Raw genomic sequence first — 25,237 nt, forward strand, 5'->3', positions numbered from 1 at the left:
AGTCTTAACTGACCATGGGATTTCTACTCTCTGAGGATTCTTGTGAATTTATTCATGCTGTAAGATATACATAAATAGGCTCCCTTCAGAATGATTCTTTTAATGAAACTGAAGTTTCCATTCTGAGATAACAAAATAAGTGTGTTCATTAACACCCTATTTGACCGTTTCTCATGATGCAGTGGTTGTTTGCATCTCACTATGTCTCTATAAAGAGGTGGTAAGAATAAGTGCAATTAATTAAATTCACCTGTTGCATGAAAACTTCTGTTCACTTACCTATTGATAGATTTCCTTCTGTTGAACACAGTATTAAACATTATATATTTTTTCCATGATGCGTTTAGATGCTTCATTCAATTTTTCATTTAGAAAAAAAATATTCTCTTAGGAGATGAAAAAAAAATACTTAATTCCACAGCAGTTCTTAATTTCATTTATATTGAAAATAAGAATGCTTACTAAATGTTGTTTAATTTTATTATGCTTTGATGTCATTATTTAGCTATATATATTTATTGATTCATCTGTTTTCCTTTTCCAGAACCCTCAGATATCACAGTTTTGGTAAATTAGTTTGAACTTTTTAACTATTCCTTCAGTTTATTAGCCTCATGCCTATCAGTGTTCAAGAGACATTTGGATAATGCTTTCAGTAATATGCTTTAACTTTTGGTCAGCTTTGAAGTGGTCAGGCAGTTGGACTAGATGAGCTTTGTAGGTCCATTCCAATTGAGCTATTTTATTCTTTTTAGCACTGAAATTCACAAATCTTCTAATGTTGTTGTATTTTATTCTATCAGCAGCAGTGAAATATGCCTAATAGTTTTTTTTGTAATGTATTTTCATTCCATATTACAAAAGCAGTTCCTTTTTTATCTGCCAGTTTTCATTATAATTCATATATAGTTTGTTTATACTCTAGCTTTGTCAAAAACTTGTTGCTGTCACTCTGCACCCACTGACATAATTTAATTCTAGTTCTGCTTTTGCTAATGAATCAAAAATTCCAAACGTGGTGCATGTAAAGGGATGCCTCCAAACCCACATATGACACTCACAAAAATCTCTGAAAAGAAGATGGTAAGAGTATGTATACGTATGTTTTTTTAAGATCTTTTCAATCATTTGTTGCTGTTGTTTAGATCTTTTATAACTAGTGAGTCATGTTTTCGGTATAACAATCTGCTAACAGCAAAGACAGGTTTCTTAAATAATTAGGTTTTTTGAGAGGAATTTGGTGAATTTAGGCAAAATTATATTTTACAGTGCTGAAGTTGCTATTCAGTGGTATCAGCTGTTTTATATAATACAATGTTTTTCTCTAGCACAGTGATTTCCAACAAGCAGGGAATCTTCTGAATCTTATTTGACTTTTGAAATTCACTTTCAAAGAAGGTTAAGATAAATTAAAAAACAAATAGAAGATAAAACTGAATGTTGCAGAAATTAATGCCACCAGTATAGAGTAATTTTGAGAACATAAATAAAATGTAAGATATGCTAAAACCAAAGACTACATATGATTTAGCTTAAACAAACAAACAGAAAAAAAGTAATAAATCTTTGGAAAAAAAAGAATACACAAATCTCTGAAGGTGTGCTTAATTGCTTTTTAATTTTTTTTGTTTAGTTCTCCTCTCAGTATTTGGTATGAGAAGGCAGTGGATCAAGTCCAGTTCTCTCTTTCCCAGTGGCTGTTTCTAATTGTTCTTTTACTAATATTTTCTTTTTAAAAAATTGTATGATTTGGGTATGAGGCTGTTTCCCCTCATCCTGTCACTTGTCACCAGTGAGAAGAGGCCAACCTCGCTCTCACTGCAATCACCTTTCAGGTATTTGAAGAGAGCAATAAGGTTTCCCCTCAGCCTCCTTTTCCCCAAACTAGGAACAAGAATATTAAGTTTATGTGGGTAAAGATGAGTGTAATCATAAAATTATGTACAGATAAGAAAAATAATTTGGAATGTTATGTAACTGTATAAAGTAATTGTTGTTGCTTGGGGGAAAACGTTACATATACAGCTGCTGATTCCCTGAGTTCAGCAAGACCAGAGATGGTCTACCCTGCACACCAACTAGGTTCCTGCGGCCAAAAGAGTTTGCAGCATCTTGATTGTTAGGCAGTATTTACTGGCTCCTGCTCAGTTTTCATTGGCAAATTGGACCTCCACTTAATAAATGTTACACATCAAACTTGAAAACATAAAAATGATCTTTTGAATTATGGGTTTTTGTCTTTGTTTTATTGTTGTTTTTTGTTTGTTTGTTTGTTTCCAAATAAGGTCCAATTAAAGCTTGAATGATGTTATTTATTTGGATAATTACCTTAAAAATGTTTTTGGTGAAGCTGTGTTGGTTTCTGCTAACTAACTACTGCAAGGATTTTTCATTCTCTATGTATGGGTATTAAGAGAACTGTGAGATTAAATTTGAATTTGCCATGTGCAGAACTGTCATTATTGTTTCTATGCTTAAGGTTGCAAGCTCTGCTTTTGGTAGTTGGTCTGCTACAGATTCTTCCCTATCTTTATTTACATAGGAAAAAAAAATTCAACAGTGTAGAAAGTTAACTGTGTAAGTTGGCCTGGAAATTTGGAAGTTCTAAAATATTGAGAACTGCTGACAAAATACTGAAAGCATAGCAGTGGATGACAAACCCTTAGGGTCTAGAATTTAGAAAACCAAGAGTTTTGCAAAAGCCTTTCTAGTCTCTTTGTAATAATACTTGAAAAGCAGTTAGCTCTGGAATCAAAGGCAGTTGCATCAGTGATGAAAAGTACTGCGCATTTTATGTCTGTGAGGGTATTCTGGCTTTAATATGCATGCATTTTGTAATAAAACAAAGAATTCCAGTGCAAAGTCTTTGATTCTAGAGATCACTTTTTTGAAGTATTCTGCTGCTTTTGTTTATCAAGGACAGCAATCAGAAATCTGAACACAGTTTAGGACCTTAAATTCATATAGCCATGTTTTCATTTAAACTGTAGTATTGCTAAATAATTGAAATAAGTCCTAATTGGTTTGCAGTTGAAGGGTACAAATGAAAAACCTATTGAAGGTAATGGGAAAGAGACTGTTGGCTTTGTAGTAAGCCCTAAGGACACAGCTTAATACAACACCAAACAGTGTTTCATAGGAAAACACAGGACAATATTTGGCAGAGGTGGATTTTCAGCAAGCTTCTGGAACCAAAATCAGTAAGAAAATGTCATTCTGTGTCATAGTGTTTTATAAATTAAAAACAATTATATGAGCTTACCAGTATTATAATTCTCTTAATGTCCCTTATGTTCAGAAATGGTTTTCCGGACTCTTGATTCCATAGTTAGAGCATGGTAGAAGAATGTTTTTACTGCCACACAGCATTAAAAACATGTCTGGTTTCTTGTGCCTGGGCAGATAATTTTGAAACACTTGTAGTAGATATTCTCAAGTACACTCTTAGATTTTGTATCGGTTAGGTAGCATATTTGTTGAAGTAATCACTAACATCTCTTGTCTAAGGAGTATATCCAAGACAGTCATTGTAAGAGACTTCTATCCTTTCACAGTACTGTACTGGTCTGAAGAATTCATTGATCCATAGTGAAAAGTCAGAGGGAAACTTGAGGTTATTTTCAACCACAGCGTTAGGATCGTAATTTGCATAATGTGTGAACTCTGCAAAAGACTTCATTATGAATCTTCTGCTCTCTCTCACTTACAATTATGATTTACCTGTTAAAAGTCTGTGTTTATTGTATTCTATGATTCTATGAATTGTTTTCTACTTGTATTGATCCTAGAAACCTAACTATTTCAGGTGAGTTTTAAACATCTGTCATGCTCATAGTCATGCACAGCAACATGTCACAGTTCTGTTTAACATGATAAGGAGGCACAAATTCCGTGTTATATATCTGCATTTTTGCAGAAAAAAAATAATTAAGTTCATTGTATTCCTGCTTTTTTAAGTTTTTGGAGTGTTTTTATTATTTTTTCTTTTTCTTTTTCTTTTTCTTTTTTTTTTTTTTTTTTTTAGCAGAAGCAAGTAATTCTTTACTCAGTTGAAAGTCTATTAATACCTCTTTTTACTGACATAGTCCAGTTTCTTTAAATTTCAGATTTGCACTTGTGGAAAAGATAAATAATAAATGAAAAAAAAAAAAAAAAAAAAAAAAGCGATTTATGATACTAAATCAGTAAGGAAATGGGTGGAAGTTGCCAACAAAACCCACAACTCTCATAAGCCTTTGTAAAGAAAGGTAAAATATTAATTAAGAATATAAAGAATATAGCTAGAGCATAGTGAACAAGTTGTATAAGAAGCTATCAACATGCAAATTCATATTGTAATATAAAGTTTCATGTACTTTTTATCATGACACAGAACTAGTTAATACTTGAAAACTAACTTCAAAAAAAGGAATTTGGTTTTACATATGTATGAATTTTAGCTCTCAAGAGAACTTAGTTTTTGGGGACGGTTGTGTAACTACAGGAATATGTTGGTGTTTGTTACACATAGTCTAGAATTTCATTTGAATTCTTTATTGAATGGTTTGTGGCATTGAGGAAGAAAGCAAATGTAAAATATCTAAAAATTATTTTTCTGTTCTGGGAGTAAAGTTAGTAGGAATAATTTGAGGTGAACAGTATTGGTAGTAAGTGGGTGAAAAGCTATTTGAAATTCAGTGTTAGTTCATTTTCAGATTGGTTTTTAATTCTGAGTATTGAGAGCCATCTTCTGGCCACACTTGTTAGTGCACATCCATGATGCTGATTTTATGGCAGCTAAAGGACTTTGTTTGGCTATAGAACATTTTGAACAATGAAAATTAAAAATAAATGTACTAATATTAATTGTTCTTTGCTTTGAAATATTTTTTTCATGAGTAACGATTAAACACAATGTCTCTGTGGGGCAGGGGGACATAAATACATTCTACTTCCTACATCTTGTAGCATCTTAAGCTGGGAGGCTGTCCTTATAACAAATGGATAGAAATAGCTTCCCTAAGTCATAATTTACATTGCTTATCTTAGATGGATGAATTTTGAATGGTCTCCCATACAGTGCTTGTGTACTTTCAGTGCACTTGGTCTACATATTAGTGGTAGGAACATCAGGAAATGAAATGCTTCAGGAAACTTCACATGTGGTACTGAAAAAAAAAAACATAGGAAAATCTGCTTGACCTGAAGGATTATTTCTTTACATTCATAGGAAATTTTGAAGATACGTTACTCCTCCCTTTCCTTCCATTTTTTCTTCCTTTTCTCTTTTTGCATACATTAGTGGGTGACAGTATAAAGCACAACTTGTAAAAGTTGCATATGTAGTAACCATAATGTATAATAGACATGTATAATATATAGATGTATGATGTATATATATAATAATGTAATAAGTATACATTATTATTGCATAATAATGTAAACTTGCTGAAAATAAAAATTCTTCAACCAATCCATGTTTTAGCAAGCAAGCTAAAAATTTTATCTGGCAATTTAAACAATGTATTTTCCACGTGTGTTAGAAAATAATTGCTTTGATTACTGGAATAGTTGATAGTAAACGAAACAGTCTCCAATATTTGTGTTAGTGCAAATCTTTTTTCTATCTGACTGAATTTGTATACTGAGGACTCTCAGAGAACTTTGGCATTTTACAGACACTCGATCCATCATTCAGAAAAGTCATTAATTTTACTCTCAAACTAAAAATATAATCAATAATCTTACAAATTTGCACAGATAAGAAAAAATCACTTAATGACTGCTTGCATTTTTGATTATTAGGGGAAAAAAAATAATTGAGATTTATAAGGAATTTAATTACACCATTTGGGATTAAGCAAAAGTAGTTTGGGAAAACTTCAGTTATACAGTGTTCTGATCAATTTTATAACACTGCCGGAAATTGTTTGTCATACTTTTAAGTAGCACTATGACCTATAAGGTTATGACAGAGTCTGTGAATCAATTGCTTAGCTTTGTCTTGGCGAAGAAAGAATGGTGGGAATGTAACATTTTATGGGGAAGTGCGTGATTATATTTGGGAATTCTGATGAGTTGGAAATGAATTTCTGATAAATAATGCCCCCAGATAAGTTGCTATTGTCACTAATAGAAAGGATGAAAACTCTCCATTCCTTATTTTTACTGTAACATTCCTTGGTTCTGTTGTATTCAGGCATTTAAAGCAATAGAACGATCTGATTAATTTTCACGTGTTGGGCCATTAACTTTTCAATTGTTTCTTCAGTTTCTTGGTGATAGCGCATATTCAGTATCAGAATAAGCAGAGATTAGTATGAGGGCAGATAATGCAAATTCAAGTTGGTTCCAAGTTACTGGGAACAGTGAATGATAATTAAGAGCTATTGTTGATAATCCTCACCTGCAAGTGTTGCATTGCCACCTGAGCTGGTTACAGTAGAAATTTGTTGCAATGTAAGATTCTTTGTGAGTCTATTTTGTCTAATTCTCTCATGGATAATTTTTGGTCATTAATCTAAATCTAGAATATGACCCCTGAGTGGTTTCCATGGTGACTTATCATGCAAGTTTTAGGAGTCTGCACATTATATCTACATATGCATGTTGCGTCTGAACTCCCGTTGCTGGGGTTCAGCACATTTTGGGCAGCCAAGAGAATGACTGAGCTCAGCCTGGGGCAGAAATGGAGCAGGCAGGGAATTACAGGAATTCTGCAACCAAGCCTCTGCTGCCAGACCACTGTGAGGATTGTTGGGACTCCTACTTCAGTTGTGCAGATCTGCATGAAGGCATTTAAGTATTGGTGTCATTATCTCAAACTGAGCTGTGCCAGAGCAAGCTGCTGGCAAGGAGGTGTATCTCAAATGGTCAGGAGCTGTCTTTACTTTCTAGCAGCACTTCTCCGCATCAGACAACATTAGCTGGCCATTTTATCAGCTATAGTGGTGTACAGATTAAACAAATATGATGGAACTATGTAGTTATATCAAGTGATGTGTTCTGTAGTAGAGTAGGAAATCTTTTCTAGCTTGCTCTCAAGATGAAAAGGCAGTGCCAAAAACTGTAAGTCATCAATCTGTTTCTATAAATCAGATTAGAAAGTCTGTCTGATACTATCACAGATGACAGGTACAATGGGTTTTCCTGTGGTGAATGGTCATTTGGAATAGGGAAACTAACAGCAATGCATAAGCATAGCCTCTGGGTTTCTGTTCTGTGTAAAATTTGTGTATCAAGATAATTAGCCATTTCATACTTGGAGCTCAAAAAAAAAAAAAAAATTAAAAATTAAAAATTACCTGAAATCCTCAAATACAAATTAACTAAAAGAAGTACTTCTGTTGAGTAGCTTCAGAGGTTTAGATTTAAACATGTAAGCCAGTTTCTAATGGTGCTTAATGATATAATGATATAATTGCTTTATAATATACTTAATATTTTATATTATTTATTGATATTATTATTTTGTATTGTTTACATTACTTTTATGTGTCATATGATATTTTATGCTGGCTTTCAAAATGCATGAGAAAATCAAGCAAAATAATAAAAGCTTTAGAAATGTTTGGCATGCTTATCCAATTAAAAACCCATAGGGATTGCACAAGTCAAAGATTCTCCATTCCTTTTAATCTGATTTTAATTCTGAAGTCAGTAATAACATCTTGAAACCACTGAAAACTGATATCCTGGTGATAATTTTATGGTAAATACGTGTAACAAGACTCCACAAATGTGATGATTGCCTTAGAACTAAGCCATGGTATTGGGTTCACTTCTTTGGATTCAGATGAAGTTTCTCTTCCTCCATGTTGCAAAGCTATTACTATATTTTGAAAGTGATTGTAGTTTGTTAAAGTGTTATTTTACATAGATAGGACTAGTTTTCTTTCTTAATGTAAGGGATGAAAATCCTCTTAATATATTTTTTTATTTCAACTCCAGTTATTTCTATCATTGAACAGTATAGAGATATTCAGTTCTGAAATGTTATTACTTACTTCAAGCAGTAACTTCAAAATATACAGATAAATTAATTTTAAGGGAATTGTTTAGTATTTGCTTTTTTCTAAGTCCTAACCCCCCAGCAAATGGAGCATTACAGGTACAGATTCAAATTTTTTTGCAAAGCCTTTTGAGTTTGGACTGCTCTTGAAGAAGGCAGGGCTGTGAAATGAAGCGTGTGAAGGATGTAATGATTAGAACAAATATGGCTATTATACAGAAAACTTAATATAATTAAAAGATTAAAGAAAATGAAACTTACAGTACAGTTTTTAACTCTTTTGAACTGTTATTAGCACTAATGTATGCACTTTAGGTAAACAGATTATGAAAAATGGAAATGAATCCAGGTTGGAGAGGGACTGTCAAACCAGCACAGCAACCCTCTTGTCACTTGTGTACTGCTGTGCACTGCACTGAGAAAGTAGCAATCTCCTTTCTCCCCCTCTGCTAGGTAATTAAGTTGCCATGGTATGCTTGATATAAATGAGAAATTTTTTTTAATATACAGTCTGTCTTCTGTGTGGGCAAAACATTTAAACTTAGCTTGCTGAAGAAACTGTTCAGACTGCTTTAAAGTAATGGTGTATGAGTTACAGAATCTTAACAGTAGTTTTGACAGAGGATTTCTAATCTAGTTTGCAAACCACAGACAAAGGAGATGGATGAATTGGCACAATACTTTTTCACTTTTTCACAGTGCAAGTGTATTATAAAAATTATTTGCACAAGACAGTAAATGTTCCTTTACTAAAAAGATTGAGCAATGTGTGATTTTTACATGCTTGAAGAATGGTAGTGTAGCATATAATTTCTCAAAGTCAAAATTAATTATACTTAATTTTGTCTTCTCTATGATTTTTAAACTTAACAATTATCTTGTAGGCTTCATGAAATATGAAACATAAAGCTGGTAACTGACATAAAATAATTGAACTATAAAGGCTGGATCTGGAGGAACTTTTTTTGTTGGTTGGTTTCCATTTCTTTGTTTTGCTGAAGTAGAGGAGAGGGCCACAACAAATATTAAAACCTATTTCTTCCAGTGGATAGAGTTTAAAATCACAAGGGATCTTACAATTTAGCAGAGGTCTGTGGAAATATGCCTTCATTTGGCATTGAATCTGGCTATGAAGTCAAGCTCTTTGAGCTGCTCCTTTCTTAAAGCAGCTGGTTTCATCTGGTAAAAAGCCTGATAGTTGTCCCTGTTTGACAGTCAGTCTCTAAATTCCCAGGTCTGCTGGCCAAAAGAGCATAGTTATATAAGCCTTTTTGTTACATCACTTATTAGGTGCTACTTCTGTGCCCTTTCAAGTGTGCAAAAAATTTGTGCTACCTTTGAAACTGACTTTGAACAATGTTTAATAGCCCACAGGCTTCACAGTTAAGCTCTGACATTGCAGAGATTCTGAGAGAAGCTTGCTGGTAATTTAGAGTAAAACTAACAAAAGAGACAACATAGTTGCCAAAGGTGTGATAATAAGCTGACTGCAGCATTGATAATAAGTATTAAGTCTTATGGAGGTCATTTCTAAGACACGTTCTTTTTCTCCTGAGAGTGGAGTAGGAAAAAATATGAACCAGTAAGATGAAGATAATTCTGAGAGAGATGAAGTTATGGAAATGTGATGGGATGTGCATTTAAGTCAGGACATGGGCACAAGGAACAAAAAATTCATGATGAAGGTTTCGCTGAGCCCAAGAACAGATCTGTTAGTTTCTTAAGGGATTTTTTTTCCCGTTAGTACTTTATCAGATAAATTATCACTCACAAATTGTGAGATGACACCATGTGAATATTGTAGTATGGAAATGCATAAATGAGGACTGCTGAGGTTCAGGTAGTTCAAGGTTCAATATTGAACTTGATGGGTGACGAGGGTGGAGTTCGAAGGGATGGAGTGTGGCAGGGGAATGCTGCCTCCCTGAAGTGTCTATACACCAATGCGCGCAGTATGGGAAATAAACAGGAAGAGTTGGAGATCTGTGTGCGGTCACATGGCTATGATCTCATTGCGATCACAGAGACGTGGTGGGACAGCTCGCATGACTGGAATGTTGTCATGGAGGGCTATGTGCTCTTTAGGAAAGATCGGCCGGCGAGGCGGGGTGGTGGAGTTGCTCTTTATGTAAGAGAGCAGCTTGAATGTATTGAACTCCACCTGGGGGAGAGTGGTGTAGCAGTGGATAGCTTGTGGGTAAGAATCAAGGGGCGGGCTGGTATGGCTGACACCGTTGTGGGTGTGTGCTACAGGCCCCCTGATCAGGAGGAGGAGGTTGATGAGGCCTTCCACAAACAGCTGGAAGCAGCGTCACGATCCCAGGCGCTGGTGCTTATGGGGGACTTCAATTATCCAGATATTTGCTGGAAAAGCAATGTGGCCAGGCATGCGCGGTCCAGACGGTTCCTGCAATGTGTTGAAGACAACTTCCTGATGCAGGTGGTTGAGGAACCGACGAGGAGAGGGGTACTGCTGGACCTCACAGAATCACAGAATCACAGAATTGTAGGGGTTGGAAGGGACCTCCAGAGATCATTGAGTCCAACCCCCCTGCCAAAGCAGGTTCCCTACACCAGGTCGCACAGGTAGGCATCCAGGCAGGTCTTGAACATCTCCAGAGAAGGAGACTCCACCACCTCCCTGGGCAGCCTGTTCCAGTGCTCTGTCACCCTCACTGTAAAGAAGTTCTTGTGCATGTTTGTGCGGAACTTCCTATGCTGCATTATATTATATGCACCTTATTCTCACTAATAGAGAAGGGCTTGTGAGGGAAGTAAAGGTCGGGGGTAGCTTGGGTTGCAGTGACCACGAGATGGTGGAGTTCAAGATCCTGAGTGGAAGAAGTAAAGCAAAAAGTAGGATTGCTATCCTGGACTTTAGGAGAGCCGACTTCGATCTCTTCCGGGACCTACTTGGAGCTGTCTCATGGGCTAGGGTGTTGGAAGACAAGGGGGCCTGTGAGAGCTGGTGGGCATTTAAGCAGCTCTTCTTCCAAGCTCAGGATCGGTGCGTCCCTGTGAGGAAGAAATCGGGAAAGGGTGGCAGGAAACCTGTGTGGATGAGCAAGGAGCTCGTGCACAAACTCAAAGGAAAGAAGAAAGCCCATGAAATGTGGAAAAAGGGTCTGACTACTTGGGAAGAATACAGGAATGTTGTCAGGGTCTGCAGGGATGCGACAAGGAAGGCTAAAGCCCGCCTGGAATTAAATCTGGCAAAGGGGATAAAGGATAATAAAAAAGGTTTTTTCAAGTACATTAACAGTAAAAGGAAGACTAGGGAGAATGTGGCTCCCCTGCTAAGTGACGGGGGTGTGCTGGTAACGGGGGATGCTGAGAAGGCGGAGATACTGAATGCCTTCTTTGCTTCTGTTTTCAGTGAAAAAGCTCCCACTCGGGAATCTGAGACCCTGGAGGTGAGTGAGAGGATCTGGGGAATGGAAGACCTCCCTTCTGTCAGGGAAGAGGTGGTCCAGGAGCGCCTAGGCAACACCAATGTTCACAAATCCATGGGACCTGATGGGATTCATCCACGGGTGCTGAGGGAGCTGGCAGAGGTGGTTGCTGAACCGCTTTCTGTCATCTTTGAGAAGTCTTGGAGGACGGGGGAGGTGCCTGAAGACTGGAAGATAGCCAATGTCACTCCGGTCTTCAAAAGAGGCAAGAAGGAAGACCCAGGCAATTATAGGCCAGTCAGCCTCACCTCTGTCCCTGGAAAGGTGATGGAACAGCTTGTACTGGATGTCATCTCCAGACAACTGGAAGAAGAGGAGGTTATCAGGAGTAGTCAGCACGGGTTCACAAGGGGGAGGTCGTGCTTGACCAACCTGGTAGCCTTCTATGATGTTGTCTCTGGCTGGGTGGATGGGGGGAGAGCAGTGGATGTAGTCTACCTTGATTTCAGCAAGGCATTTGATACTGTCCCCCACGACATCCTTATAACAAAGCTGAGGAAGTGTGGGATAGATGAGTGGACAGTGAGGTGGGTTGAGAGCTGGCTGACTGGCAGAGCGCAGAGGGTCGTTGTTGGTGGTGCAGAGTCCTGTTGGAGGCCTGTAACTAGCGGTGTTCCTCAGGGGTCTGTGCTGGGTCCGGTCTTGTTCAGCATCTTCATCAATGACCTTGATGAGGGGATAATGGCCACCCTCAGCAAATTTGATGATGATACGAAGTTGGGAGGATTGGCTGACACGCCTGAAGGCTGTGTTGCCATTCAGCAAGACCTGGATAGGCTGAAGAGCTGGGCAGAAAAAAACCGGATGAGGTTTAACAAAAGCAAGTGTAGAGTCTTGCATCTGGGGAGGAATAATTCCATGCACCAGTACAGGTTGGGGGATGACCTGCTGGAGGGGAGCTCTGCGGAAAGGGACCTGGGTGTCCTGGTGGATGACAGGTTGGCCATGAGCCAGCAGTGTGCCCTTGTAGCCAAAAAGGCCAATGGCTTACTGGGGTGCATTAAAAAGAGCATGGCCAGCAGTTCGAGGGAGGTGATCCTCCCCCTCTACTCTGCCCTGGTGAGGCCTCATCTGGAGTACTGCGTCCAGTTCTGGGCTCCCCAGTACAAAAAAGACAGGGATCTCTTGGAAAGAGTCCAGCGGAGGGCCACGAAGATGGTGAAGGGCCTGGAGCATCTCTCCTATGAGGAAAGGCTGAGTGAACTGGGTCTGTTCAGCCTTGGGAAGAGAAGACTGAGAGGGGACCTGATCCAGGTCTATAAATATCTAAGGTGTGGGGGGCAGAATGGCGAGGCCAGACTGTTTTCAGTGGTGAGTGGAGACAGGACAAGGGGAAACGGCTGGAAACTGCAGCATAGGAAGTTCCGCACAAACATGCGCAAGAACTTCTTTACAGTGAGGTGACGGAGCACCGGAACAGGCTGCCCAGGGAGGTGGTGGAGTCTCCTTCTCTGGAGATGTTCAAGACCTGCCTGGATGCCTACCTGTGCGACCTGGTGTAGGGAACCTGCTTTGGCAGGGGGGTTGGACTCGATGATCTCTGGAGGTCCCTTCCAACCCCTACAATTCTGTGATTCTGTGAAATACCTAAAGATTTTTATTTTCTTTCAAGATTTCTCAAAAGTGATTTTCCTTGCAAGATTTGATATTTGGCGAGAATGAGCTACATTTCAAATCGTTAAAATTTTCTTACATAGCAAGGACATAGCAGGAATGAAACATACAGTTCTGATACTTGTTTAATATACTGTTAGCAAAACAGTATAACACACAAAAAAAGTGTGTTAACTTTTTATGGGATGCTAATTACATTATGAATTTTCTTGCATTTTTTTAATCAACTAGGATACATCTATCAGAGCGAAAATATTTTAACATGCTGCAGATGTGCTGATATGCTAGTTTGGTTATCTTTTTTCCTCTAAAAGTTGAGATTACATGGTTCAAATTACTTAATGAATGGAGGTTACAATTTGACGTGTTTAATTTAAGAACTTGTACTACTTTTATTTCATTGACTTGCATTTTCCTTAACCAGTCCTGCTTGGCATTATGTTTACTTCTTCCATCTAGAAGCTAGAAGAACGGGGGAAAAAAAGCAAGCTGCGATGCCAAATCAAAAGGCATTTAATGCCTGTGGTGTCTTTCCTTTTAAAAGGAAACAGTTATTTTCCTGTTTTAAGATAAAATTTTAGCTTTTCATGGTCACCATGCTCATGCTAGTGTAAAACTGCTTGAAAACTGTATAGATTATTAATTCATACTTCACTTTTACAATTATCTGCAGACTTGTAAGAGAAATTCCATTCTTCCCAATAGTCTTTGAACGTCACTTTGCACAGGAGGGAAGTTGTGGCAGAACTTTTATAGCTTAGTTAAGAAATGAGAAATACACTTGATGTTCACAGATGCATTTGTTTTTTCTTTTAGGGGTAATAATGTATACTTTTGGTGAGGATTTGCACTAAAAATAATGATGAGAAGTCATATGTAAGCTGCAGCTGTTCTGGAAAGACCTTGAGAACACTTTCTGCTTTAGGTGTCTCAGAGTAAAAATGCATCTAATATTTTCATCACTCAGCAGAGTGGCAGTTTTGAGTATTACAGAGAAGCAAAGGAGGTTTTCTCAAATATAACAAATACATTTACAGAAACAATGCAATATCAACTTTCAATTGAAGCGGAAATATTGAAATCTCTGCACAGTTAAGCACAGAAACGAAAGGTTTAACTAGGTCTCCAGAGGATGTCAGTGTATGAACTGAAACTGGTACAAATTTATCCTATCTGTTGCCATACTGCACTTGCATGGCATCAAACTCTCACTGTATCATTCTTCTCATTGCTGTATATCTTCCTTACTGGTTAATTTCCCATCAGGAAACAGAAAATGTCTTCTACTATCGGCAAATCAGACCAAGACTGATCACTCTGTGCACTCCAAGTGGTTAACAAATTTGACAGCAGGACTTCTTGTCTGAAGGGCAGAGTATAAATATTTTTCAGAATTTTTCTCCCCTCTGGGAGAACAGTATGGCTCTGAATTGATGAGAAAGAACATAAAGATTTACTTCATTTTGCATGCATTTGAAATTCATGTCATAAAATTAAATCCATTTTAATTGATGTGCATTAATGTCTTTATAAACTGGAATACTTTAACTTCTTTTTTAACAGGATTTGAGATTGTTTAGATGTAGTTTTCTGCTCAATGTGAAGTCTAGATTTGCACTGAAGCAATGCAAAAATGTCCTTAAATGATATGTATTGTTTTCTTTAAACAATAGAAACGTGCTTATGATTTTACAAACTATGAAAAATACAATCAGCGATTCAAATGTGTTGCTATTTTCTTCCTGTGTTTTCATTCATCTTTGGCGCTAAAGCTAGATTACTATGAACAACGTTTCCTTTGTGAACCTAGTGCAGATTGCTAGTTGTGTTTACACAGAATAATTCTTTTTCATTTTAGACTCTTAATGCTCTTTATGAGTATCATTAATTCATACAGTTGTAAGGCACCTCTGTCTGGTTTTAACTGAATTATTAGGTTGCATTGGTCCACATTGCAAAATTCTAATTCAAATTGAGTTAGTGTGTTATCTATACAACTGGTTTTGGTGTTTGTTCATTTGTTTTTTCTCTCTTATAGCAGGTAGGCATTAAGAGAGGCAAATCTGAGCCAGCAGTGCGCTCTGGCAGCCCAGAGAGCCAACCATACCCTGGGGTGCACCAGGCCCAGCGCTGCTACCAGGCAAGGACAGGGACTGTCCTGCTCTGCTCTGCACTGTGTGGCCGCACCTCCAGCACTGGGTACGGTACTGGGTGCCATCAAACAAGAAGGACCAAAGAGCGTCCAAAGGAGGGCTACAAAGATGGGAAAGGGGCTAGAGGCATGATGTGTGAGGAACAACCGAGGTCCCTTGGTTTGTTCAGCTCAGAGCAGAGGAGCTGAGGGGGAGGCTCATGGCAGCTTCAGCTCTTCACAAGGGGAGCGAAGGAGCAGCGCTGAGCTCTGCTCTCTGGTAAATGAGATAGGACCGAGGGAAACATATGAAGCCATGTCAGGGAAAGATCAGGTTGGAGATTAGGGGAAGGTCCTTCACCAGAAAGTGGTGGGCATTGAACAGGCTTCTGAGCTGTTGGAGTTCAAAAAGAGTTGGGACAACTCAGCCATATGGTTTGAATTTTGTCTGGTGCTGTGTAGAGACAGGAGTTGGAATCAGTGATCCTTGTGGGTACCTTCCAGCTCAGGATACTGTATCACTACATGGATACATTACACAAGATAAAGTTCAGAAGAAAACCAGTTGTAATACTGTAATTCAGAAAATAACTCCTGGTTCCTGATGATTTCACTTGAAGAACTATTATCTTTACATTGATAGAATGTACGGTGGAGGAATGTGTTTAAGCAAAGCAATCACACTACTCTCCTCTTTCTCCTTCAGAGGTATTTTTAGAGCACTTTATAGAAGTTGAGATGATTTCAGTAAATTGATCAGAGCAGTAACTCATAGGTTTAAACAGTTCTAACTTTAATGCCCTAACTTAAATCTCCAGGGAGAGACAATTAAATTATTGACTCTTCCAGGAGAAATTCAAACTGATTCACATTTGTTTGCTAGAATTACCTTCTTCAAATACTGTCTTGCTGGGTACCCACTAATTATAACTCAGTAAAATAGTAAGTGTTAGACAGAGATATTATATTGGGATAACTGTACAAAGTTAATAGCTAGATACAGTAAGAGACTGGAGATTTAGAGAATGAGTGTGCATACTTATTAAGTAGAATAGTATATCAGCCAGCCTACATTCATCCAGAAATGATCAGTTAGGTCATGTAAGTCCTCTTTGTTGAGTAAAGCTCTCAGTAATATTTGAGTTCTTCACAAGAACCAGCCCCAGTGTGATCAGGCAGTGATAACAATGCTGTTGTTCCCAGGGAAGGGCAAGGGAAGTAATGTGAGGGCATATCAGTACAGAAGCACTATCTCAGTCCAACATGTTAAACTGTTGTGTATATTTTTAAGGTGAGCTTCATGACTAGTTTTTTATATGTAACTTAGGTTTCTACAGCCAGATTAAACTGCAGCTTTATTTCTGTTAATATAAAATAGCCAGTGAACAAATATCCTGTCATGTGTAAAATAAACAAAAAACCAACTCTCTAGTTTCATAATTTCTAAGCCTGCAAACCCACGGATGTTTAATGCCATTTCTCACAGTCCTCATATGTACAGATATGTCCTGTTAATTATATTTGTATTTATGGACAGGAGTAGGCCCAAAGATGGAATCTTCAACTTTTTTTTTTTCATTCTGCATTTCTCAGACCCTCTTCACTTCCTTAGTGGATCTTACTTTAATCTAATGTATTTTGAAAGGCATTCAGTATTCTTTAAATACGTCAGGTACAGCATATTCAGCACTACAACTAATTTGAATGAAATAAAGAAGGCTTTTGTCTTCTTTCAGCTTTAAGAAATGTAGAAGCTCAATAAAGGAGTTACAGTGATCTCTTAAGGAAAGATACAAATTCATTGTTTTGGAAATAACTGAACATTCATCACACAGTAGCAGCATTAATAGAAACAGCCTTCAGTACCTTATTTTGTTTGTTTTAGGTGTTTTGTGATATCTACGTTGAGTGCCAGCACTCAGCAGATGAGGCTAACAAGGCTCATAATTTGTGGAGTGCTAGGACAATGCAAAGAACAAAGGACGGGAATGAAATGCTCAGCATTGCTCAAACCAGTGAACAAATATGATGGTGCATTCTGAGCAAAATGCAAGTGCTGCCCTATTGTGAACTCTGCAGAGGGAAAATTATGATGATTGAGTCTTACAATCAGAGGAGTGAGGTATTACTGCAGTAGGGCAATCGTGAGAAAAATCCTAGAGTAGTCTGTGCAATTTCTGTTGCTAGAAGGAAATTCATTATTGTTAAAAAGTGTTATTGGGGGGGAAAAAAACACAGGAATTCAAAGTTGCAAGCATATTTTCAAAATTCAGAAGCAGAACGGAAGAAGAAGTAATCTAAAGAAAGAAAAATAAAATCTGATTTTATCAATTAATGGCAATCTTTGTTCAAGAAAAGCGTACCAGTCTGAGATCAGTGAAGATACTAACTTTTGTTTAACCTATTAAGAAGTAAATTATTGGTAGCTGCTTCTTGTAATCAAACTTTATTACCTTTTTCAAAGTTTTGTTTTTTCTAGGTAAAATAAGAAAAAAAAAAAAGCTATGAGCCTATTGAAAGTTTAATTCTTGATGGTTTATTCAGGATAGATATATAGTTCAGATAAAAATCATATGGTGCATGGTCTGTAGGAATGATAACACCTTTGGGATATCAGATACAAGTAAAGGAAAGGAAGAGTAAGAAGGAAGTTATCTTTTTGGTTGCTGATTTAAGTCTTTGGTGAAATGCCCCAAGGCTTGTTTAAATGTTCAGGTGTCTGATTGCTACATATACCTAATTTTTCGTCAAAATTAAGTACATTCCTCCATGTCTAATTATGACATTTTTAATGTCTTAATCAAGATGAGCATGAAATTTAGAACTTTTAAAGGAGAAATATAGGTGGCAGCAAGCTAAACTAGGAATTTATTTAATACATGGTGTATTAGATGCATGTGCACATATAAGCAGAGGTCATAAATCTGCAGCCCTCTTGAGTGATATGGGCGAGGAAAGAAAATCAATTCTAATCAGATGACCAGTGCCCAGAGGTCATAACAAGTTCTCCATACACCTGAGGCACTTAGTAACATTTCATATAAATTTTAAGCAAAACGCTTTAGTCTGTAATAAAGAAAGATGAGGGATACTCTAGCATTTCACTTCTATTATATATGTAGGGCACTCTAAAAATAGTGCCTCCTATTTATTCATGGAAACAGCAACAGATACAAAGAGCACAATAATACTGATAGAATTCTCAGCTACACAATCTCTTTTTCAACATAGTCACCACCATTAGCCATTCATTTTCATCAGCAGTGAACAAAACCTGCATACTGTGCTCATGAAAATCTGCATGGCTGTCTAGAATGTGGCTTGTCCTTCACTGCTGAAATACACCACCCACTAATCCACTGTGCTCATACCCACTAGTCTCCATAAACATTCAGCAAGCATCAGTGAATGCCAATGGGTGTGATTTTCTTCCACATGGAAGAATTTAGTGACACACCTTTGCTTCATACATACTTCCATGTCAGATGCCATTTTGTTAGACTGCCTCTCTGCCATCATCTGTCACATGGCAACAAATTAAGGAATATGGGCAAAATGTCAATACAATTAATTAAATCGTCAGTATTTTCAGGTTAGGTTACTAAATTTTAGTAGCATGTAAATATTCTTTCTAAACACAATTATTTGGTATAGCTGTAACTGCATGATTTTACATGATTTTGTACTTGAATTCTAGTCGGACTGTCATTGCTGTGTCTTAGTGTGTTCTCTCACACATAATGTTCCCTTTTCCTTTTTTTCCTGTGTTCACAAGTTCCTTTCTCTGAACTAGTGGTATATTCTAGTGGTTCATATAATTATAAGAGAAGACTCTGGAAGGACCTTAAAGCAGCCTTCCAGTACCCAAAGGGGCCTACGGGAAAGCTGAGGAGGGACAAGGAACAGAGCTAGGGGAAATTTTTTTTAACTAGAAGAGAGTAGGTTTAGACTAGACATCAGGAAGTAATTCCTTACTGAGAGTGTGGTAAGACGCTAGAACAGGTTGCCTAGTGAAGTTGTGGATGCCCCCTCCCTGGAGGCATTAAAGGCCAGGCTGGATGGGGCTGGAGGGATGTTTTCTTTCCTATAGTAGGAGGTTTGGAACAAGATGATCTTAAAGGTCCCTTCCAAACCAAACCACTCTATGATTCTATAAACAAAAGTTTTCTCCCTTATGTAGCAAAATATTTGATTCTTCTAGATTCCTATTTCTAAATTGGCCCATTTTTTCCATGAGAGACAACATAAGCATTAGGGTTACAAACAGAAGTATGTAATTTTTTTAATTGTGCAAGTTTAAGATTTTCAGCTACAGGTAATTTATGGAGTATAATTTTTGATATTGAATAATTGTGCTTTTTGAAAAATGGTTATCTTAACATCTGCAAAATAGATGTGAGACCCATGACACTAGCAAAAAAAGTAGAATTTCTGACAGTTGTTTTATCACATACAAATATGTGCTTTTATTAAGATTCAAGTTAACTATGTTGTTTAGTGCTTACAGCAAGTTCTGAATGTAGTCAAGATCAATCCAAATTGTTGTGTTGCAATCATTTATTGCTTTTCAATGAATTCTGAAGTGAATTTTCTTCATACCTTTCGTCTGTGGGATATGTTGTTGATGTATTATAAATGCAATCTTTGGTGCCTTTGTGTTCATTATAATGTATTTGTTTCCATTCTCTGTCTCATAAAGGAAATGTGTCAAGAACTGTTTCTGTTTTTAATTCAGTTTTTAAGCATTGTAGCATTAATTATATTTGCCAATAATTAATGTACAGATAAAATAGGAGTTTGATTTCCTTTAAGTGAATAGGAAATAATAATGCCTAAAATAGAAAAGATTGGATACTGAGAAGTTGAGAAGCGTGAAGCTAGGGAAAGTGTTTTTCCTACAGTATTTTTCTTTTCATGTTGTCTTTTATAATTGCATTCCCATCTTCCTATTTATTTCTGTGTGTGCAGAGACTTATTATTCATGTTTGGCAGTATGCCAGTAACACAGACTGTATTTTTCTTTACCCAGTCTGTATCACTTAAGTCAACTTTGAGTGGTTGTGTGTCAGGTACAAATAAATATAAAGGTTGGGGAAAAAAAAATCATAATTTGGTCTAGAATTAATTCACTGTAATCTGCTAAAAATAGAGTGGTAGGGAAAAAAAAAAAGAAAAAAGAGAAAAATAACTTATGTGGCCTATAGAAAAGTTCTCTATTAACAGTAATAATAAAGAAAGGGAGAAAGATCAGCATCATCATTACAGGAACCCTTCTGGTGTCATAATTAGCAGTGATCAGGTTTGGAAGACAGTGGTTTGGGAAAGAGATGGGATGAAAATAAAAGGTGTTTGTGACAAATCAATACTTTGAAATACAAAGACCTTAGGAGCCAGTAGCCAGGGTCCAGGGTAAAAAGAGGTTGCAGAGAGTGGCCTTTGTGGCCTTGTATTTAAACTTATAAAAGCTTATGTGAAGGTCTTTTATTCTAGTTTACATCTGGGCTATTCTTCCTTTGCTCCTGTCATCTTAGTTGTAATAAAAGTGCTGTATTTTTTGTGATACTTGAATTTTGGCCTAAAGCCATGTTTCTGAAAAGAAAGAGTGTTGTTCCCAATTGTATACAATGACATGAGCTTTGGTAGTGTGGGTTTCCTGTGTTTGGGCTTCTTTTTTCCTTTTGTGCTCCTTCTGGAAGGCGTGCTCCAAAATGATTTGAGTTTTAGATTTTAGTGTATGAAGGGGAAAAATACTGGCTTTTCTCTACTCTGAGTCCCTTTTTAATTCAGGAGAAGCATAGTAAAGCTGACACTCAGCAGTAAGGAAGACATTCTTACATGCATCTTATGCAGAGGGAGGCTGGAGGATGTGAGATTTTTCCAAACTGGTATGCCAGCTTCCCAGATATGGGAAAGGTAAAAATGAGGGGGAGGTGATCAGTTTGGTTACTTGTTGTCTTAATCCATTCTGTGCCAAGATGCAATGGCAGGAGATGTGAATGGTATCCCTTCCTGTGTGTGGCCTGCTATTTAAGCCTGTTTTAGCTGCCTGCGTACACTGAAAGACTTTTAAGGAAAAAAGGAAAAGAGATACGTGAATTGTCCATTTCAGTGTCCATACTGGTTATCTCCTGATAATCTCCAGATTTTCCAGGAGATTTGGATCTCTGTTTACATTAAGCTGTATTTTTAAAATAGTATTCCTTTGAACAATGAGGTGTGTTGTTTGGAAAGCATGAAAATTATTCAAATTCATTTATAGCAAATTGCGACATGTTGGTGCTTAGAAAAAGTTCAGTGTTAATATAAATGTTTCCTTCCCTATGACTCAGAATGATATTCAGTGGTTTATTTTCCTGTATTTTTTTAAATATACTGCTTCTCATACTGCAATTGAAAGTGAATTTAATATTTATGCTTTTCTATTTTAGGTACAGAGATCCAAAAATAAGCAGTTGCGTGAGCTGTTTCCAGATGGATTTAGTATTCATCATGCAGGAATGCTGCGGCAAGACAGAAGTTTGGTTGAGAACCTGTTTTCTAACGGTCATATCAAAGTGCTAGTATGTACAGCTACGCTTGCCTGGGGTGTCAATCTTCCTGCTCACGCTGTTGTTATTAAGGTAGGAGCTTGTATTACTCTGCACATGGTTTTCTGTCTTAAAAGAAAGATAGCAAGATCTTTATTGTGGGTTTGGGAGCTGGAGGGGAAATGTCTGATGGACTTGAAATGTTATTTATATCTCATTAAACTGATTCTTACTAGTGGGAATCTAGTTTGTATAGTAAAGATTTAAATATATCAAAGATTATGAAAGGATTAGTTAAAGTACACTTCTGAAATCATGCTGTATTTGCCTAATTTCAGTATTCAGCTCATCAGGATTATGTTCATGTGTATTTATGTTAATTTTTATTAACTTTTCCTCAATCAGGGAACACAAATATATGCTGCAAAAAGAGGCTCCTTTGTTGACCTTGGAATTTTAGATGTCATGCAGATATTTGGTCGAGCTGGACGGCCTCAGTTTGACAAATTCGGAGAAGGCATCATAATTACAACTCATGATAAACTCAGTCATTACCTGACACTTCTTACTCAGCAGAATCCAATTGAAAGCCAGTTTCTTGAAAGTCTTGCCGACAACCTAAATGCAGAGGTAATTTTTGAATTATTTTGAAAAACTAACAAAGCCTAGAAGGATTAACATTATTTGAAACAAAAAAGAAAAAGTGTTATTTTCACAAATAAAATATCTAAAATGGAATCTTTATTACTGTAAGCATGTATTTTACAGAGGAGTGAACTATTAGACGTGAAAATGTCAGGGGTCTTATACAAAAGTTAGTAGATACTAGAAGTAGGGCCAAAATTAGTAGTACTAGAAGAGGACCAAAATATTAAGGTAAAGCTGTAGAAACACATAGCAAACTAAAATCCTCAAGAAAGGAAAACATCTTATTATATAAATAGACTTCAAACTTACTTCAATTGGTTGACCGCAACATAGGAAGAATAACATATTTACCTTGAATTCTTGTTTTCAGTGTCAGATTAAAAGTGGTAACTGGTTTATTATAAACTGCAAGTTCTCAGTTTGCTTCAAGTTCAAAGAAAATGCATTTGATTATTTAAAGTGCTGTGGTTATAATGAGAGTACTGGCTTCCAATATATTAAAACTATTAAAAAACTATCTAATGTAATAACCAATTAAGAATCTGTGTATACAAATGTACATACACTTTTTTACAAGAAACACTCAGAAATTCTTAAAGTAGAGGCATACAACTAAAGTGCAATGTTCAGTCTTTTTTTTTTTTTTTTTTTTTTAAAGAGTGCAAGTGAATTTACGTTCATTGAATATTCTGTGGAGAGGAAATAAAGGTTAAAAAGTCAGAATTGCAGAATATTTTGGTTTGGGACCCTTAAGATCATCTAGTTCCAGCTCACCTTCCATGACAGTGGCACCTTCCATTAGACCAGGTTGCCCAAAGACCCATCTAAACATACCTTGAACACTGCTAGGAATGAGGCGCCCACAACTGCATTAGGCTGAATTGAGATTTCAGAAAAGCAGAGTGGAGTAGGAGAATCACCTTCCTCTGCCTGCTATCTATGCTCACAGGTTACATTTGGCTTTCTGTTCTGCAAGCACACATTGCTAACAGTCAAAGGAAAAATGGCTCTGTGTGCTTAGAATCGAAATGACAAAACATAAAAAATTGTCCAAAAAGAAAAACAATTTGCTGCAACAATTTTAGATAAGAATGGCAAGAATAAAAGCAATCTTATTCATGAAGCTTTATTCAGATTTTTATCTTAAAAAAAAAAAAAAAGGTATTCATCCAAGTAAGTATATATTTCTGCTAAGTTGTTTCTTTTCAAATACATGAACTTGACTGGAATTCTAAATGTAGAGGAAAGAAAAGGAAAGAAGTAAAGAAAGATCATCTTTTATAAGAACTATCCCATTGTCAGTAAGAGTACCACTATATGGAGACTAACTGTGTGTTGTTGACTGATTCATCACAGAAATTTGTAGACAGTAAGCTGATGCCCACTGGTATTTTTTTTTTTACCATAACGCAAACTTCTATGAGCAACAGAAAATCTGCACTGTTATATAACAACATGACATGGTTTAGGAAGAGAGTCTGCTTTTGCTACAAATCATTCAGGGAGTTCAAATGCCCATGCTATGGTTGTAAAGAGAAACCAAAGAAAGGCCAGAAGCATCCAGTGTATTTCCACAGTTGGAAATATAGGAACACTCCATGCTTCCAAAAGCAAATGCGGTCGATTGGGTCTCTTGCCAGGAGTAGATAGCAGCTATGAATGAGGCAATGATTCGTGTATTTGATGTAACACAGTATGTAATCCTAACTGCACAATCACGAAGTGAAATCCAGAGCCTTGAGTATTGTAGCCAGGTTTATGAAAGAAAACTTGGATAATGAGGGGGTAAAATGAGAGTATTTTTAATTCTTATTTCATAGTGAATTCTATAGAAGCAGGAAATTTTCAAAGACTGATAGACAAAGGAACAGATCCACTTCTATGGAAGGAACACACAGACATACCTGCATTCTTCAGATCAGAAACAAGGAAAATAGGACATGACAAAATAGTTTTATGAAGTAAGAATGACATGCCAAAATATTGTACTTTTCCTGGGAAAGACCAGGAAATACTTGCTGGGTTGAGTCAGTGATAGGTTCAGAAAATGCGAAAGGTTGCCAGCTGGGGAGTTAGTCTGTGGAACTGCTCTCTGCAGGAAGTTGTGTCTAAAGGGTAATGTGGCTCAAAATCTGTATGAAAATGGCATAAAAATCTGTTTAGCACTATTAAATGCAAGGGTATTATCTTTAACTGAAAATCTCAAATTGCATTATTTTAAGAATTCAGAGGAAATGTATATGGTGCCTGCTTCTCTTAAGGTAACAGCAGATGCTGAAGGGCAGTCTCAGAGCAGCATGTTGACTTTGGGCGCCCAGTATATTTGTTTCTAGAAAAGCTAAGTAGCAGAAAAAGCTGAAATACGCTCAACTTCATTGAGTTGGTACCAAAGATAAGACTTCAACACATCTATCCACTGAGAATTATCCTGTGGACCCAAAAAACTTGGGTTTTTTGATTGCATTTTTTTGTTTGGTTGGTTTTTTTCTTCTTCTAGAAATGAGCAGAAGAGTAAGAAGCCAGTGATGCTCATTGTAGGCATGGAGATGCTCCCTTTTCCTTTTCTGCTGACAGTGTGCTCACTGGGCATAGTGGAAAGTAAAACACAAAATAAATAAACTGGTTAGTATTCATAACTGAAAGGAGAGAGTCCTGGGTCAGTTGACCAGCTGGCAAACAGAAAATACCTACAGCTGTATTTTTGGGGGGATTACAGGAAGAAAGATAAGATGCAGGGGGATGTGGTTTAATTAGGCCATAAACTTTAACTTATCTGGGAACTATCATCAATAGCTCATACAATGCAGGTCACCATTCCTTCCGTAATTGTTTCCACCTGATAGAACCCTCCCTGTCAGCCACAGCTGGACCCCAG

At 37.0% G+C, this 25,237-nt stretch overlaps 1 protein-coding gene across 1 annotated transcript in view; it reads left to right on the forward strand.

Moving 5' to 3' along the window:
* ASCC3 (activating signal cointegrator 1 complex subunit 3) overlaps nt 1-25,237 on the forward strand; it is a gene marked incomplete at both ends in the record, with an annotated part of 243,679 nt that overhangs the window by 125,056 nt on the left and 93,386 nt on the right. Inside the window, 2 exons of the mRNA XM_079532681.1 lie at nt 21,616-21,807; nt 22,120-22,344. Of these exons, the coding sequence (XP_079388807.1) occupies nt 21,616-21,807; nt 22,120-22,344 (417 nt within the window). The remainder of the gene's footprint in view (nt 1-21,615; nt 21,808-22,119; nt 22,345-25,237) is intronic.

This window comes from Tetrao urogallus (genome assembly GCF_951394365.1).
Source record: "Tetrao urogallus genome assembly, chromosome: 2".
Taxonomy (NCBI): Eukaryota; Metazoa; Chordata; class Aves; order Galliformes; family Phasianidae; genus Tetrao; species Tetrao urogallus.